General features: G+C 60.5%; 1 protein-coding gene across 6 annotated transcripts; it reads right to left on the bottom strand.

Moving 5' to 3' along the window:
- Positions 1–447: 447 nt before the first annotated feature.
- TPD52L2 (TPD52 like 2) lies at positions 448–14498 on the bottom strand. 6 transcript variants are annotated; one of them, XM_090286675.1, is made up of 9 exons: positions 14368–14498; positions 12027–12172; positions 9485–9633; positions 8638–8697; positions 5819–5920; positions 2995–3021; positions 2063–2104; positions 1129–1177; positions 448–611 (listed from the first exon to the last, which is right to left on the bottom strand). In XM_090286675.1, the coding sequence occupies exons 1-9, from the start codon at positions 14384–14386 to the stop codon at positions 516–518; spliced, it is 690 nt and encodes a 229-aa protein (XP_090142801.1). In that variant the 5' UTR covers positions 14387–14498; the 3' UTR covers positions 448–515. The 6 variants fall into 6 exon arrangements, with proteins under 6 accessions (XP_090142801.1, XP_090142802.1, XP_090142804.1 ...); XM_090286676.1 differs by lacking the exon at positions 2063–2104 and having other exon boundaries at positions 14368–14497; XM_090286678.1 differs by lacking the exon at positions 8638–8697 and having other exon boundaries at positions 14368–14497.
- Positions 14499–16227: the final 1729 nt, after the last annotated feature.

The following is a 16227-nucleotide window of genomic DNA, read 5'->3' as shown; positions in this document are numbered from 1 at the left end:
AAATAAGAATTTGCTTTAGTTAAAGCTAGATCATTAGTATAACAATTAGGCAGCTGCTGATCACCAGTTTCTTTCTGGAGGGTCTCAGAAAACAGACAATTTCCTCGCTTAGCGTTTTGACAGAGCAACCGCAGGTCAGACGACACTCCCTGCTGGGTGTGGTGCCAGCAAGGAGGGGTCTGCAGGGTGCCCTGGCTTTATTCCTGTCCTTCCTCCCCTGCTCTCAGTGTTCTGAGGAGCCAGCAAGACCACCAGAGGGAGGAGCCCTGTCCCGCCCGCCCATGTCCTGCCCCAGCAAGGGGGCGCCGAGATCAGCTGCAGTTCCCAACTTGGCTGTCTGTGTAGAAGACTGTCCCCCAGGACAGGTGTGTGCAGCGGCCACGACCCCGTGGGGATGGCATGACGGTCCTCAGAGCTGCTCCACGTGTCCTCCTGCTGCCACTGCTGCTCCGCCGCAGAGAGGGGCCGCCGTGATGGGGGTGCGCTGGCTCCGTGGCGGCAGAGCTGCTTCAGACTCAGAAGGGCGCGTGGCCGGGCAGGGGCTGGTCGCCACTCCCAGCCGGGGAGGGTAGGCTGTCACTGCCGTCCTCTCTGCCACCCACCACCTTTGACTATGGGCAGAAAAAGACCAGAGGAAATGCTGGGCGGATGGCGCAGTGCCCAGCCGCCCTCAGGCCCTGCCAGGAACTCGCGGTGTTCAGTCCTCTACACACATTTCCAAAACGTGAATAGTGCTTAGCAACAGCAGGGAACCAACCACTGGCAGGGCCACAGGCTGGCCTATCTCCAGGGAATTACGCAGAGCGACAAGAGCTAATCCCGAAAGGCCACTCGCTGTGTGGTTCCCTTACGGCTCTCCTGGATGATAAAACTGTGGAGCTGGGGAAGAGATGGGTGGGGAGCCAGGGCCGGGCAGGCAGGGGGTGGGCACCGGGAAGGACCTGTGGGATGGACTGCTCCCTACCCTGTCAATGTCATACACTGGTGTGACACTGCAGTGTCCAAATGGCAGAGGGTCCGGAGCTCTCTGTGTTAGCTCTTAGAGCCGCGTGTGAATCTACAAGGATTAAGTCCACCCAAGTGACAGGTCACACTCCACCAAGAGAAGCAAATGATCCCGGCAGTTACCTTTATGGTTCCAACTCGGTCTTCAAGTGACTTGAAGGTGGCAGAATTCCTTTAAAGAAAGAGGAAGCAGAAGTCAGGGTACGGAGCACCCAGCTATGTTGCCTCAGGAGTAGGGTCGTCCTCCTCAAGATCCCTGACAGCACCCTGAGGTCTCACTGCAAACACGTGACTTGCCAAAAGAAGGGGGGCACCCCCTGCAGAGAACCCAGCCCAGGTCATTCACGAGGCTTCACCAGGTCAGAGCCAGGCCAGCCACACTCGCCACCCACACGGGCAGAAGACATGCAAGCCCCCGGCTGCTGAGACCCAAGGCTTCACGTGGGCGAACTGCAGACCCCTCGCCGGGCCAGCGGGTAGACGCAGGGCGCCTTTCTGCTGCACCCTCCACACACCCCCCCTTTTAGAATGAAGCCGAAGGAAACCCGGGCATTCTGGGACAGGTGAGTGGCGAGGGGACAGGAGGAGAAAGCAAGCAGTCCAGTTCTGGCAGCACCTCTACAAGGCCACTGCCCCTGGCCCCGCAGGGCACACACCCATCAGGGACCCCCAGCAAGCTCTCCAGTGCGACAGCTGCGAGTCCTTTAACAGGATGAGCCCCGCTGAGAAAACACTGGCCACAAAGCTGATACTACAGTCTCCAAAAAGGCTCGGAGACACCTGCAGCCTCCGGTGCCCGGCATGTGTGGGAGCTTCTCGGCCCCGCCCTCGCCCGACTCCACGGGCAGTCCTGGAAGGCTCCGCATGGAGTGCATTTGGCACAACGGTCTCCTCTGAGCCTCACTCCCACTGACACTTTGGCCCAGGAGGGTTCTTTCCCAGACCCCACTGACAGGAGGCTGCCGGGGGACGGTGGGCCTTGTTTGGGGCGTGGGAAGCCGCCCGCTCCCACCCGCTCCCACCCAGCTCTGGGAGCTGCAGGGCACAAGCACGTTACCTCATGGCCGGCATACTTATCGAGTGGCGGATGGAGTAGCTGCTGCTTGGAAGCGTGGTGGAAGCAGAGAAGGGAGCGAGAGTTAAGGCAAGGACAGGCTGGCACTCACTGGGCTCGGCAGCTCAGACCACAGAGAAACCCGCCTGCGAGGGCCCCAGCACCACTGGACTAAGCATGAAGGAGCCGTGTAAGGCCCCTCGCCAGGAGAAACCCCCCCCCAAGGCTCCTCTCCCCTCCCAAAGTCACCCCAGAAGTGTGATGTTGGCAAGGGAGACCTCAGCCTGGGATGCTGGGGAAGCTTCTGACACATGGCTGGCAGGTGTCCTTCCTTGACTTCACAGCAGGTTAAACAGTTTTTTGGCAAAAGGGGAACAACCAGGTCAGGTGAGTAAAAGCACTTAAGAGTCAGACTGCTCTGCATGTGGGCTCCAGACCGCAAGCCAGAAGCGTGTGTGACCTCAGTGCCGGTGTCGCCTAGACAGGCGCCTGACACAGGAGACGGGTCTCACTGCGGCCCTGGTGCAGCAAGAGCTCACCGTCACCAGCGAGAGACTCAACCCGAAGGGACAGCACTGCCACTCGGGAGGACGACGCAGACAGCATGACAGTCCGGAGTCAGCACGACCCTCCCCACAAATGTGGCTCTTTCTGGGAATCAACTCGGGTCTGGACGTAGATGGACAGGCTCTGTGGGGACTGGCTGGAGCACACCAGCCACAGCGTCCAGGAAGGGACGTGCCACTGGCGAGGAGGCGTGGACCAGGGCTCGAGAAGCCGCCGTGTGCTCTCGGCCACGGGTGGTGCGGGCCTCGCGGTGCTGGACGGGGCCACCCTGGGCAGCTCAGGGCCCTCACCACTCCACGCAGCACCGCCTCCCACCGGCTGGCAGGGGCCCCGCCCTAAGCAGAAGCGCCCCCCGCGTCCAGTCTTACCTAAAGGAGTGAGGGAACGGGCGGGCCCTGACAGGCAGCAGCAGGAGGAGAGAAGAGATGCGTGTTAGGAGAGGCCACAGCCCACCCAGGCCCCCGCTCAGCTCCACACAGCACGCAACTGCCAAGTGTGCAGCCCTGTGGCTCTGCCCTGCTGAGTGCGGTCATGCACGGGGGCCCGCGTGTGCACCCCCGTTTGAAGGCTGGAGGGAAGAAGCCCCAGAGCTGAGTAGCACAGAGGCGGGACATACACCCGGTCGTCTCCACCACCTGGAACCCAAGCCAGTACCCCCCCCCCCCCCAATACGCAGCAGCAGCAGTAAGAGCCGGGCACCCTCGGATCCTAGTCCTTCATGCCCCAGCTCCATCACCATGGATGACAAAAGCCACCCAGAAACAAGCATGTGTCCAAGGATGAGGTGCGGGAGGAGCGCAGCCACCTCCTCCACTGCCCAGCCTTCTGGGTGCCACCCCAACATGGATGCCGTTTTGGAAGTGGCACAGGGCCTGATGTGCCCCTACCACTCAGTAGCAGCAGGGCCAAATGCAGTCCCCTCTCCCACCCACACCGCATTCCCAAGGGCACACAAATGGCTGCTCCTGGACAGGCACACTGTGGTCTCTGGCGTGGGGCAGCTGTCCTGGAGGACCTGGCCCTAAACATTTCCATGTCCATTAGGGGTCACCCAGCCGCAAACTCTCAGTGCAAACCTCCCTGAACCCGACTTCCATTCAAGTGATCAGCTCGCAACCTCAAACTTTAAAGCAGGGGAGTGACTGGGCCTCAGCCTCGAGCAGATGAAGCCACACGGTGAGACGGGGGGCCACATTAGGACCTGGAAAGGTCAGAGTTCACAGCCCCACGGGAAGACACAAGAGTCCCCGAGGTGAGATACAGCAGGAAAGGTCACTCTCTCCTGGCACCTTGAATGCGACCCAGCGCTCCCCCCGTTGGCCCACGCTCAAAGCGCAGAGTGCGCACAGGTAGGGACAGTGAGACCGGGCTGATGCTCTGCGCCGTCCCAGCATCACCGTGACAGGAAACCTGCTCACTGCTGGCCATGCCATAAGTCTGCAGCGAACTGCAGGCCTGTGAGCAGAGAACTGGACACGTCCACCCCCCAGAGCAGCCAACCATGAAGAACGACCCTCGGTGCCAGGGCTCCCGTCTCACCCATTCCCAGCCAGGACGCCCTGAGCACATTTACAAGTGAGTGGCAGTGCACCCCCAGTGGAGGACACATAGGGGCACAGCAGCCCCTGCTGCTTCCTTCAATCCTGGGGTCACACCAGCGCCTGAGGAAGGAACAGGCACAACCCAACACGCTTCTCCATCCAGGGGTGCCAGGATGGGGGTGGGGTGGGGCGGGGGAGGGGTCTGCAGTCCCTGGGAGCCAGGCTAGGCCACTGGAGGTGTCATCAGTCTGTCACTGGGCTGACCACTGCATGGCTCAAGTGGCCAAAGCAGACATCCCAGAGCACAGCGGTGACAGTGTCCCAGCTCATTTCAGAAGAGACTCGTGACGGGAACACGCGCAGGCGAGCACTAGCCACGCAGCGTGGAGCCTACGGGAGGCTAGCAGTGCAGGGCCGCGGCATGGGGGGTCCTCTTGGGCCCACATGCCCGCTGCACTGGGCAAGCCTTGCACCCACAGGGCAACCCACAGGGACCCCAGCTGCACAGGAGCTTGGCCGGAGCCCCACGGTGGGAGGGCACAGGCAAACACACAGGCTGCCTACTGATCGCTCGGTTTATCTAAAGGTTTGAAATTTTTCAAAATGCAGCTGAGGGAAACCTAAATACATCGAACAGGAATAAAAGGTGAGCAGGGCTCTGGCACGAGCCATCTTGTGCTGGGCTGTGTGGGTCCCCAGGGTTGTTAATTTTTGCCTTCGTCTCTGGCTAAGTGGCAACTGCCTGGCCTGTGGGCTGGAAAAACGCCTAACCCAAGCAGGGCAGAGGTGAGGGGTCCATGCCACACTTGGCACACCAAGCCCACAGGCACCACCACCATGTGACCGTCTCAGGATGTGGTGACGGCTACAGAGACGCACTCCCTGAACTGTAGAATAAGGGATTTGGTCCTGAGGGGCCAGACCTGCGTTCCACACTGCTGCTCACTGCCACGCGCCTCCTCCGGGCCAGGGGCACAGATGCAGCAACCCAGCCAGAACTCACACCCAGCAGGCAGACAACGTGGCTGCCAGGCTAGGGGCAGGTGCTGCCCAGTAGTCCACCAAGCGCCAAAACCCCGCTGCACTCCCTGGCCCCCAGGCTGTGCTCAAGAGGCCCCTTTGGTGGCCATGAGGATGTGGTCAGCCTTAGAGAGCACATCCAGTGGGGCCCTTGGCGTCCAACCACATTACCTGAGCCCCGGGCCCGGCACACCCCCCAGACACACCAGGCTGTCCTAGACGCGTGCTGGCGGCCAGACCGCCCGACATCTGCTCACCCATATGCCGACTTCCAGGCTGAAATAATTCTCCAAGAACTTCAAAGAGAAACATCCGTCTTCACTGATCCCAAGCACCAGAAGTTAAGCAAAGGCACCAGGGACCGCCCTCCCCTGAGCAATACAGAACTACTGGCAAACAGGCAACCAACAGGAGCAGACGCACCCTGCAAACAAGGGTCCATGAACCCCCTGGTGGCGGCTGGTGTGCCCAGGCCAGCAGGTGCTGAGGGGCTCCCGAGACACGTGCATCTGAGACCTGGGGCTTGGCAGGCTTCCCACAAAACCTCCAAAAGATCTAAAACCCCAAAAACCTCATCCGACTGGCCCAGGCCTCCAGGTGGAGGGGCTGGGCCAGGGAGGGGGGGACTCACCTCATGTCCCCAAGCTTCCTGCTGATGGCAGAGCCCATGGTGGACAGAGCAGCGGAAGTCTTCTGTCCCGCCTGAGAGAGGGTTTCCTGAGTCTTCTTGTAGCTGGAAGAAGAAGCACAGTTACACCAACCAAACTCAAGGGGCACCCACCACCCACGTCCGCAAGCCAGGGCACGAAGCTGCGGACAGCATGCAGCAGCAGCTGGGAGCACTGGCCCGAGCCCCACGGAGGTCCCGGGAGGGGCAGCACCCCCAGGCCGTGGCCTCCTGCCCGCAGCAGCACTGCGCTCTGCGGCCCCGCCCCTCACTCCCCACTGCCTTTCTCATCTTCTTGCAGTTACTCTGGCCTCGGGAGGCAGCAGCAAGGGCTGCAGAGGCGCTGGGTCTGGGGCCAAAGCCAGAAACGACCTCTGGGCTCCCTGCTGCTGCCTCCAGGAAGCCTCCCCCTGCTGTGCCCTGGGACAGTCCCCACAGCCCACCCCCACTCGCAACGTGCAGCCCGGGCAGCACCAGCCCTGTCAGCCCGAGGGCCCTCCAGCCCTCCACCTGCCGCACGGTCTTGCCACGTCCATCCAGAACCAGGGAACCTATGCCTCATGCCACTGTCCTCAGTTCTAGGGGCTGGTCCTGGCGAACAGCGAGAGCACCCCTGGGCCAAACTCAAAAGCTAATGCCGGGAGCTCTTGTCCCTTGTCCCGCTGCCACCACAAACAAGTCACAGCAGCCTGAACCCACAGCTCTTTTCTGGCCAACCTGGCGACTCAGGAAAGAATAGCTTCAGGTGGCTGGGCTCTCGGGCACCAGCCTACACAGGCCCTGCGGCGTGCCCTGGGCACAGGTGAACGCAGAGCTAGGCAGCACTAGCCGGGGTCTCCTGAGCCCTCCCGCCGCCTGCCCCACACCGCCGCTGCCTCTGGGCGGTCCCCGAGCACCCAGCCGGCCGGAGCTGGCCCTACAACTTCTCCTGAGCCCCCAACCCCCACGGAGACCTAGCCTGGTGGAATGCTTTCATTTCAAAGGGAGTTAGTAACATCACCTGCAAGCAGCAGTCTTCTGTGCACCTGCAGCCATAGGCATGAATGATAAGACGCCAAGTGCAAGGGAAGGACACACAACGTTCCTTTCAGAAACACAAGTTCAGAACCTGCCTTCAAGCCCAGCCTTTCCCAAAAAACAAACACAGGAGACCACATTAACCTTCTGGGGTTTGTTGAAGTTAAACAGTCTGAAGCAGAGGATTTAAAGACAGAGCCTTACAGGCGGCTGAGCTGGGACACTGAAGTCCAAGAGGATGCGCATGAGCCTGCACTGAGTCCGTGTGAGAAACGGGCACCGTCTCTAGTGCTTTCTGTCACCTGCAGCCAAGGAACTCAGTGCAGTGACTACTGAGTCAGCTGGTGACAGGGGCTTGCCTGCTGGCCACGCGCAGTGCGGCACCAGCCAAGAACTGCCCGTGAAGAAGAACCCACGAGGTGGCCCTTTCCCAACCGACAGCACGGCTGGCCCTCAGGCCGTGGCCTGTGTCTAAGGGGCAGGGGCGGAGAGCGGGGCCGGCAGCCTCAGCACCGCTTCCACCTGGCACAGCTCCAGACGGCTAGGCCTCAGGGTGGCGGCGCCAGCTGCCAGGGACCCGCAGCCCCGCGGGCGGGGGGCCGCGCTCACCCCACTGCACTTGCCCCTCTGGACACTGCCAGCCGTCCTGTAGCCGTGTGGCCCTCCATCTGGGCGGTCACCGGAGAAACGCCTCCAGCTTGGAAGCATCACCCGGACAACTTTCCCACCAACGGGAGGGGACGAGACCCTGGGGGAAGTGCGTGGAGGGCCACTGCCGGCCACACACGTCCACGCCCAGAGCCACGGGCTTCTCCAAGTCGTCAGACCTGCAGGGACTTGGAACGGGATGCTGGCTGGTGCTACAGAGCAGCACTCAAGTCTCCTGAGTCTACTTGCAGATGAAGTCCATGCTGGGAGCTGCCTGGGGACAGCCGCCACATCACCCCGGACAGTGTCGTCTGACAGGGCCCTGAGGACGCAGCACAGCCGCCACACCCGCCGCCCACGAAGCGCACAAGCAGCACGAGACATGGACTGGCTGCCAGAGTCCCCTAGCGACGGCAGCCTGCAAAGGCTCCGCGCACAGCGGACCAACCCGGGTCCCGGGCGCCGTCAGGACAAGCTGGGTAGCAGGCCTTTCCTTCCAGCCCAACAGAAGGGCTTCTTCTGGCAACCACGACAGACCCCCTTTTTATCGAAAGACAGGAAAACCCCAGAAAGTGACTGCTTTTAAATATGACCCCACCCAGGTCAGAGTTAGAAGCTGAACGCAGCACCAACAAGGGCAGTCCTAGCCCCTCATGGAAAGCTCTCAGGCGAGGGGCCACCGCCGCCGCCCGCAGCCCGGGCTCCGGCACACACGAGGAGGCTCTCCAGCCGCTCGGCGCAGCTCGGACCACGCCTCCAGAACCCACGGAACCCCCTAAGTACTAGCAAAGCTGGAGCTGTTCCTGGGAAGGGGGCAGGATCGAAGTAAATGAACGCCCCCCCCCCCCCCCCCGGTCAGATGCCACTCAACCGCCTGCCCTCCCTGGAGGCTGAGGAGTCTCTGCGGGCCGGACACACGGCCAGGCCGGCTCGGCCCCGTCCCCGTGGGACGCCTGCAGGCGGAGAGAAGTGCGCGGTGGGGTCTGGGGGCTGAGGGGGCGGCCTCCCATGACCGAGCCCTGCTCCGGGAGCGTGAGGCACAGCGCCGTGTGAGACGAGACCGGCCAGGCGAGAAGCAGGGGGACAGGGGGACAGACGCGGGCGGCAACGGCACTCACAGGTCCGACTGGGCCACTCGCTCATTCCACTCTCCGAGCTTCTCAGACGTTCTCACATAGCTAAAACAGAAAGCCTGCGGTGAACGGTTCAGAAACACGACTCCAACTCAGGCTTCAAAGGGCAGGAATGCCAGGGGCACGGAGGCCGGGCTGGCAACACGACGAGTCCCCCAGCACCTGCTGTGCAGGCCCCGGCGAGGCGGCCGCAGGACAGCCCGGCTCTCCTGCCGGGCCAAGGCAGGGTCTGGTCCTTCAACTCAAGACAGCTCTCGGGGACACTGTGCTGCCAAGGGCAGGAAGTGAACAGCACATGGTCCCCAAACACTTGTGTGACAGTCGCCCTTGCAGATGTAAAAACCTGTGATTCCATGAGAGAAATGGGCTTTCACAGGTGAGATTCATGAAACGGCGCGGAGCCTGCCCTTCTGTGGGGACATGGCCTTTTCGACAGGGGAGACACTTCCTCCCCCGCTGCGCAGGATACAGTTCAGAGGGGCCTGCAACTGCCCTCCCAGGTGCAGAGCCACAGGGACACACGCAAGTCAGGCTCAGCAAGGACCTCGCCGGGCTCCCGCCAATGCAGACCCGTGCGCACCCCTCGCCCCTTGGACAGCTGGCTGCGTCCGCCTTCCTGCAGCGCAGCCGACCACGGGCTCGGAGTGTGTGCATGCACGGCTGCCCGGTCGAGGACACAGGGCCCCTGGCTGGCGACTTCCAAACGGGCGCACTTGATGCCCATTCCTGTGAGGCGTCTCGTCCCCAAAAGCCACCACCCCACCGGCGGACAGAGGCACCACGTGAGATGGCCCTCTGCACCCCCAGGGCCCCATGCAGAGCAGGTACCTACGCGGTAGAGACCTGCACGTCGTGCCAGCTGCGGGACAGGTTCTGCTTCAGGCCCTCCAAGGCCGAGAGGCCCAGCTTCCTCCTCAGCTCTCCACAGTGCCTCTCCTTGGCCGCCAGGACCTGGCGCAGAGTGACGATTTCCTCCTCCACCTGCACAGGCACGCGGTGGACATGGTTAGCCACCCCGCTGCAGGAAGTGATTGCAGTGAGAGGGTGCTGGGAGTTCCGCAAGAACTGTCTGCTTGCAGAACCGTGACTCGGCTCAAGAACAGTGCCAACAGCAGGCGTCTGTTTTATTCTGGCACCTGCACCGAGTGCTGCTGCAGAACCGGCTCACCCCCAAGCCAGGTGGCTCTGATCACCATGCCGCCCTGTGGACGACGAAGCAAGGTCTGCCAGCGCTCTGCCCTGGGACTGGGCACGGGGGTCAGCGGAGGGAGGCTCCTTCTCCACCAGGCCCTGGGCCTGAGCTTGGGTACAGAAGCTGGACTGTCTGGCAGCCAGCCCGACCTGCATTGGGGAGGACTCCATATGCGGCAGGAAGGAAGCAGAACTGACAGACAGATGGCCAGACACCCAGGTGATGGAGAAATAGCTCTCATGACAACACCTGTGTTCCTGAGGTCACAGGCCTTGGCAAAAGCCAGTCACAAGCCAAAGCAAAGGCACTTTAGTGTTTAGGGAGTTTCAATTGGGCAATAGCGAGAGCCCTGAACCTCCTCAGGTCTTGAAAATAAAAAGTGGCAGTAGTAGGGAGCACCCATGAGCCTCACTGTTCCAGAATTCTCAGTATGTCCACCTCCTACATGAACAGCTATTCTAAAATAGCCCTTTCTTTAAGAAGCGCGTGTTTGGATGAAATCTCTACAAACAACTTAAAGAGCCCTGCACGTCCCCAGATTCTCCTTTAGAAATTATTGGGTTGGCCACAAGTTCGTTCCATTTTTTCCACAGGATGGTCCTAGTAGCATGTAGTTGTCTTTAACTTCACTCGAAACAATTTTGTAGGTTGTACTGTGACAGCTGTCACATCAGTGTGTGTTTTGAAGATTTACTTTTAGAGACGGGAAGGGAGGGAGGAAGAGAGGGAGAGAAACGTCAATGTGTGGTGGCCTCTCGCACGCCCCTAACTGGGGATCTGGCCCTCAACCCAGGCAGGTGCCCTGCCTGGGAATCGAATCAGCAATCCTTTGGCTCACAGGCTGGCATTCAATCACTGAGCCACACTAGCCAGTTTTTTTAAAAACTTGTGAGAAGTAGTGAATTTTTGTGCAGCCATTTTAATATTGAAGATGGAAAAAATCCAACACCCTGGCACATTATGCTCTGTTATTTTAAGAAAGGTAAAAACGCAACTGACACACAAAAAGAGACCTGTGCTGTGTATGGAGAAGATGCTGGGACTGACTGAACATGTCAAAAGTGGTCTGTGGAGTTTCAAAATATCCTTTGCTGTGGGGCTTTCTTATGCATTGGAAGGTGTGCAGCAGCACTCCTGGCCTCTCCCCACTAGAAACCAATAGGAGGAAGTAGCTGACATACTCAAAATACCCAAATCAATATTGGGTGAAAATGGAAAATATGCCTTTTATTTGAGGAAAAAACTAAACAGACTTTTTGGCCAACCTAACAGTGAAATAGGAAATGATTTAAAAACACGGTATCATCTAAGGCCAAACAATTACCAGTCACTGAGGTGGGGACACCTCCAGGTGCAATGATGGACAGGGCTCGAGGGCAAGAGGCAGAGCCACCCTGGGGACACGCAAGTTGAAAAGTTTAAGTGACACACGAGAGCTCCACTCTGCAATCCAACTCTGAAAACGACCTCCCGGTTTTAGTCTCGAGGCCAACACACTTGGAGTCAAGTGCAAAGCACCCATGTCCTCGGACTTCTTACTGCCTCTCTTAACTGCTGTTCAATTCAGAAACAAACGCATGCTTTCCCGGGACCTGGCCAGACCTAGGGCTACACCTAGGGTGTGTTAAGATGGGGCTTGTCTCTGGAGACACGGCAGAGGCCTTTGCGAAGCAGGGCTTCAGCCTCTGCCTGCCTGGATGCTACGGTCAGATACTAACAAGTTCATGTCCACAGACTCTGGACCCTCAACTGAGTCATTACCGAACTCTGCATCACGCAGCAGAAAACACTCTTGGAAGCTGGTCTGAATAAAATTTATACTTAAACTCTGAGGCTTTTGATCTCAACCCGTATTTCCTCTTAAGGGAATCTCACTTTAAAAAGCTCACATGAAGCACTTTTACAAGAGAAGTATTTCTGAAACAGAAATTAAGAGCCGGGGGCAGTAAGATTTGTGGGGTCTTGACAATGTGAGGTGTTAGCTCCCACAGAGAAGTGCCCGGCAGCTGGCGTGCGCAAGGTGGTCCCCACGTAGACACTGTCCTCTTGGGCATCTGTGAGGCGCCGGGCAGAGCCAGGGCTGAGCAGAGCAGTTTCTGTGGGGACGACCTCCATCTTCCCCAGCCCAGCCAGCCTCGCCCCCCCCACCCCGACCCCAGGACCGCCGGCCCAGACACAGCACCTTTGTGAGCTCGGCCCTGAGCTCCTCCTCCTCTGCCTCTGTCAGGCCCTGCGCAGCAGGAGCCTGGGCAGCCACTGCCGTGTCGACTGGGACGTCCGTCATGGAGCCGGACAGCAGGCCTTTGCTAGGAGAGTTCAGGCTGATATCTGCCGGAGACAAGCGGAGCCCAGAAAGTGTCAGGGAAGAAGCCACGGAGAGGCCCAGGGGCAGAGGAGAAAGAAGGGCAGAAGGACAGGTGGCAGGGCCCGAGGGCGCACCGAGCAAAGCCCCTCTCTGAAAGCTTCTGGGAAGATGGCCTGGGCCACCGGGCCGAGGTGAGCAGACCTCGGACCACCCGCACCTCCTGCAGGGCCTAGAAATGCTGGTTCTCTGATGAGAACACGTCTCGGAGCCAGGAAAACTCTGCGACGAGGAACATAATACGGCTGTAAACACAAGCACCACTTTCCAAGCAACGGTACGATTACACAGGAGGAGCACATTCTGGTCACAGCCCCGCTGGAGGACCGCCCCCTAAAACACCTGCTCGCCCACCTGGACACTCAGGCTCAGCAGGGTCCGCAGCCTGCACTCCCCTGCCACACCCAGCTCAGTCCAGATTTCTAGTCACTCTTCGTATTAAGTGAATCTTCCTGTCTGCACTCAGCGTTTGCGATACATCACACAAGGAAACAGAAATCCACTTCCGTTCTCTCCTACTCTGACCACATGACTGTCACTTAGTGCTTTTATAGGATCGGCACACTGTGCAGAAACAGCCTTTGTAGGGTGCTCAGCACCTTTATAATTAAGTAAAAAGCACGAAGGGTTAGAGAGAAATAGAAGGGTTTTTAAGTGGATACCTGTCCGTCTACTGCAGAAACCGCAGAGCCTGGGAAGTGCAGATGGAGGCACTTAAAACCAAAGATGCTCCACTCAGCCGGCTGCCTGGTTCCCTGCACACGTGCCACCCACACGGTGGGGCTGGTGCGGAGGCTTCCCTGGGGCTCCACAGATGCTTACAAAATGGAGCACGTCCACTTTGAAATCAACAGATTCTGATTCCTAACTGGGATCAACCTATGTGATTTTACTTCAGCATTTGTATCCACCGTGTTGAACGTACTCAAATCCACTACGTGCCTTGAAATCTCTACACTTTTTCTCTTCTTTTAAAAAAAAAAAATTAATGAAGGTCCTTGGGCAGCTTCTGGCTAGAAAGCTAGAACTGGATCCCACGGAAGTCACCACAGGGCAGAAACGCGGCCCTTGCCGAACCCGCCAGCACAGACACGGTGTGGCACCGGCCTCGCCACATGGAGCAGGCGGGACAGGGTCTCACCGAGGAACCCCCGAGAGCGAGCCCAGGCAGGCCCTTCGCCCTGCGCGAGCCCGGCTCCGGAGCCCTGGGCAGCCGTCTGCAGTTGGGAGCAGTAAGAGGACCGACCTCAAAGGGCGATTCTGGAAACAGAGAGGTAATTTCAGAAGCAGGCTTAACACGGCGTCTGGCACGCAGCAGGTGCTCAGCGGGTGTTCTCGGTCACTCTCACGACCGGAATCCGGTGCTTGCGAGGCTTAACTAACTAAAGACGCAAACCAGCGGAAAGCCTCGTCGAGGGCTCAACTGCTCTGTGAGCAGCGTCAGAGGCAGGAAACCTACAGACCACGGCCAGGACCCGGGAACCCTGACGTCTAACTAAGACGCTGACAGAGCCCAAGAAAAGCGCCCTGAAACTACCCAGCGCGCTTCTGTGAACAGAAACTTAGCGCCCCCCCCCCCCCAAGCCTCGTAATGGGAGACAGACCAGTTACCACCTCCCGAGATTTAATCTCCGGGCCCGCGCCACGCCCGCCGCCAGCCGCCTCCGCAACCTGGCCCGGCGTCGGCCCGGAGAGAGGCCGGGCCTGTCGGGTGTGCCCCTGCCTCACGGCGCTCTCCTCGCCCTGCGACAGCCTCTGCGGCGGCTGCTGCGCTCCGAGCAGCGTTGCCACCCAAGGGGCGCCGCGCTGACGGCGAGGGCGGCCTCACCTTCCCAGCCTCCCAGCCCCGGGAGCCGCGCACACCTCGGCCCAGGTGCAGAGGGACGTCTCCGAGGGCCCAGCGCACGCACAACGGGCGCGGACCTAACGAGAGCTGCCTGCGGTGAGGAAGCCCAACGCTTTAGGGCCCGAGGGAGGCTGGTGCCGCGGGGTCTCGCGGCGGTCCCAGCTGGGAGCGGAAAACACACGCTGCGACCGCCTGGGAGCCGAGAGGGGCCGCGGGGCGGGGGAGAAGGGCAGGGGACCGAGCGTCCGAGACGCGACCTGGGGAGGGGCGGGCCGCGGGCCGGTCGGGCCCGGAGGCAGCAGTCCCGCAGCTTACCTTGGCCAGCAGAGTCCATGTTCAGACGGCGGTCCGGCCGCAGCTGGAGTCGGGGCCGGGGTCGCGGGCACAGGAGCCGAGCGGGTGGCACTGGGAGACGCTCGCCGCGCACACACGGGTCAGCGAAATCGCTTCAGCCGCCGTGGCATTACGTAATCAGCGACGCGACGGACCACTTCCGCTTTGGCGAGTGCTCCGCCTTCGTCCCGCCCCCAAGTGCGCTGCCCAATAAGAGCGTTGTTTGGCCCAGTCCCTGCCCATCTACTTCAACCTAATTGGCCAAGGTTGAGGACGAAGCAGGAAAAGGGCGGCCAGGCTCTGCGGGAAGCCCTCCCAGGTCGACTCAACCAGCGAGACGCACAGGTAGAACGGCCCGGAGAGCTGAGGAATGTGGGAAGTGGGAGGACTGGCCAACATGTTGCCTCGGAGGCTCTCCGTCCGGGCCCCTAGCAGGTCTCCGGGGTGCTTGCCGCTGCCTGCGAGCGCCAGGACTCACGCACCTGGACGGGTCAGACCCGGACCGGCTGCGATCCCTCGGGGTCCGACCCCCTGACTTTGGGGTTAGCCTCTCCCTCAAGCCTGTCCTTTCTTTTTTAGCGCGCCCATTTATGGGAATTAAAAAAAAAATTGTATGGGGGTCGCGCAGAAAAAGACAAGACCGTGATCCGTCCTCCTGTCCCGCAGGCGCCGCTCTCCGCAACGGGCTGGAGGCGACTGGGTCCCCGCGCAGGCACCGGGCTGTGCCCTCGGCTTGTCTCGGCCACCCCGCGAACCAGGCGCAGCCCTCCCTGCTTACAGTGGAGGAAGCTGGGGCCAGGGTGCCCCGCCGAGGTCGTTCCGCTAGTGCAGGGGCTTCCGGCGGACCCCTGAGCGGGTCTGACTTGCCCGACTTCGCAAGGGCTAGGTGTGTGACCGGCGACCAGCCCCGTGAAGACAATTCCCACAACTTCCCTTCTTTGCCTCCCACTTGTCCCTAGAAGCAGGCCCTTCAATGACACGCAAAGCCGTTTGGGTCTGACCTACAGAGACTGGGGCCGCTCGGCTCTCCAGGCGTGGAAGCCCCTTCTTCACCGAGCTCCTCCTTCTGTCTGCAGCCCAAGCTCACCGCCTCCCGCGGGCTTCTCTCCGTTACTCGACGTCACCTCCCGTGCCTGCCTCTCCGTGCACTTGCCCGGGTGCGTCATGGCTGTGCCCTGCTCTGCTGCTGTCGAGCGCATATTATATGTTTGCCCCACCCGACTTTTTCAGTCTCTCGAGAGATTCTTGCTCAACCCACCCTGGCCCGCCTGTCCGCAGAGGCGGGAGGCAGCCAGGAGTCCCTGCTTCATACAGCTCGGGGCGCACAGTAAGGACGCGGCGGCGCGGCAGACAGCGGTGAGCAGAGGGCCCGCCTTGTGCCGTGCCGTACGGGGCCGGGAACGGGGCCCAGCCCAGCGGTGAGTGTTCGGTGGAGGGGTGCTTGGGGCCCCCTGGGGACATGCCACTGTGTGTACTGTTTCCTTTGAGTCTGTGGCCCCAGTGAACCCCTCTTGTAGAAGCTGGGCGTGGGCGTGGGGGAGGGGACCTTATGGAGCAGTGGCGTCCCCGTCCAGGAAGGTCCAGCTGCTAAGACCTGCTTTACAGACGCCAACGTCCTTCCACAGCTGCGGGCAGCTTGTACGGACCCTTCAACCCTCGTCTTTCCCAGAGCCGTCCTGTAGCCCAGGCCAGGCGAACAGTAGCTCCTAGGGCCGCATGGCCCATGTTCCGACCATCGCTTTGAGGTTTTCACGGCACCTGTCACCCAGCATTGCCATTAACTGGGTCGGGTCAATCCTTGCCCTCCCTTTCGGAGCTGGGAGCAGACTGCGACGCGCACAA

This window comes from Furipterus horrens, unplaced genomic scaffold, assembly GCF_987537825.1.
Source record: "Furipterus horrens unplaced genomic scaffold, mFurHor1.1.pri manual_scaffold_8, whole genome shotgun sequence".
Lineage (NCBI taxonomy): Eukaryota > Metazoa > Chordata > Mammalia > Chiroptera > Furipteridae > Furipterus > Furipterus horrens.
The sequence above is the reverse complement of the archived record's forward strand: the minus strand, read 5'-3'. Positions and strand labels throughout refer to the sequence as shown.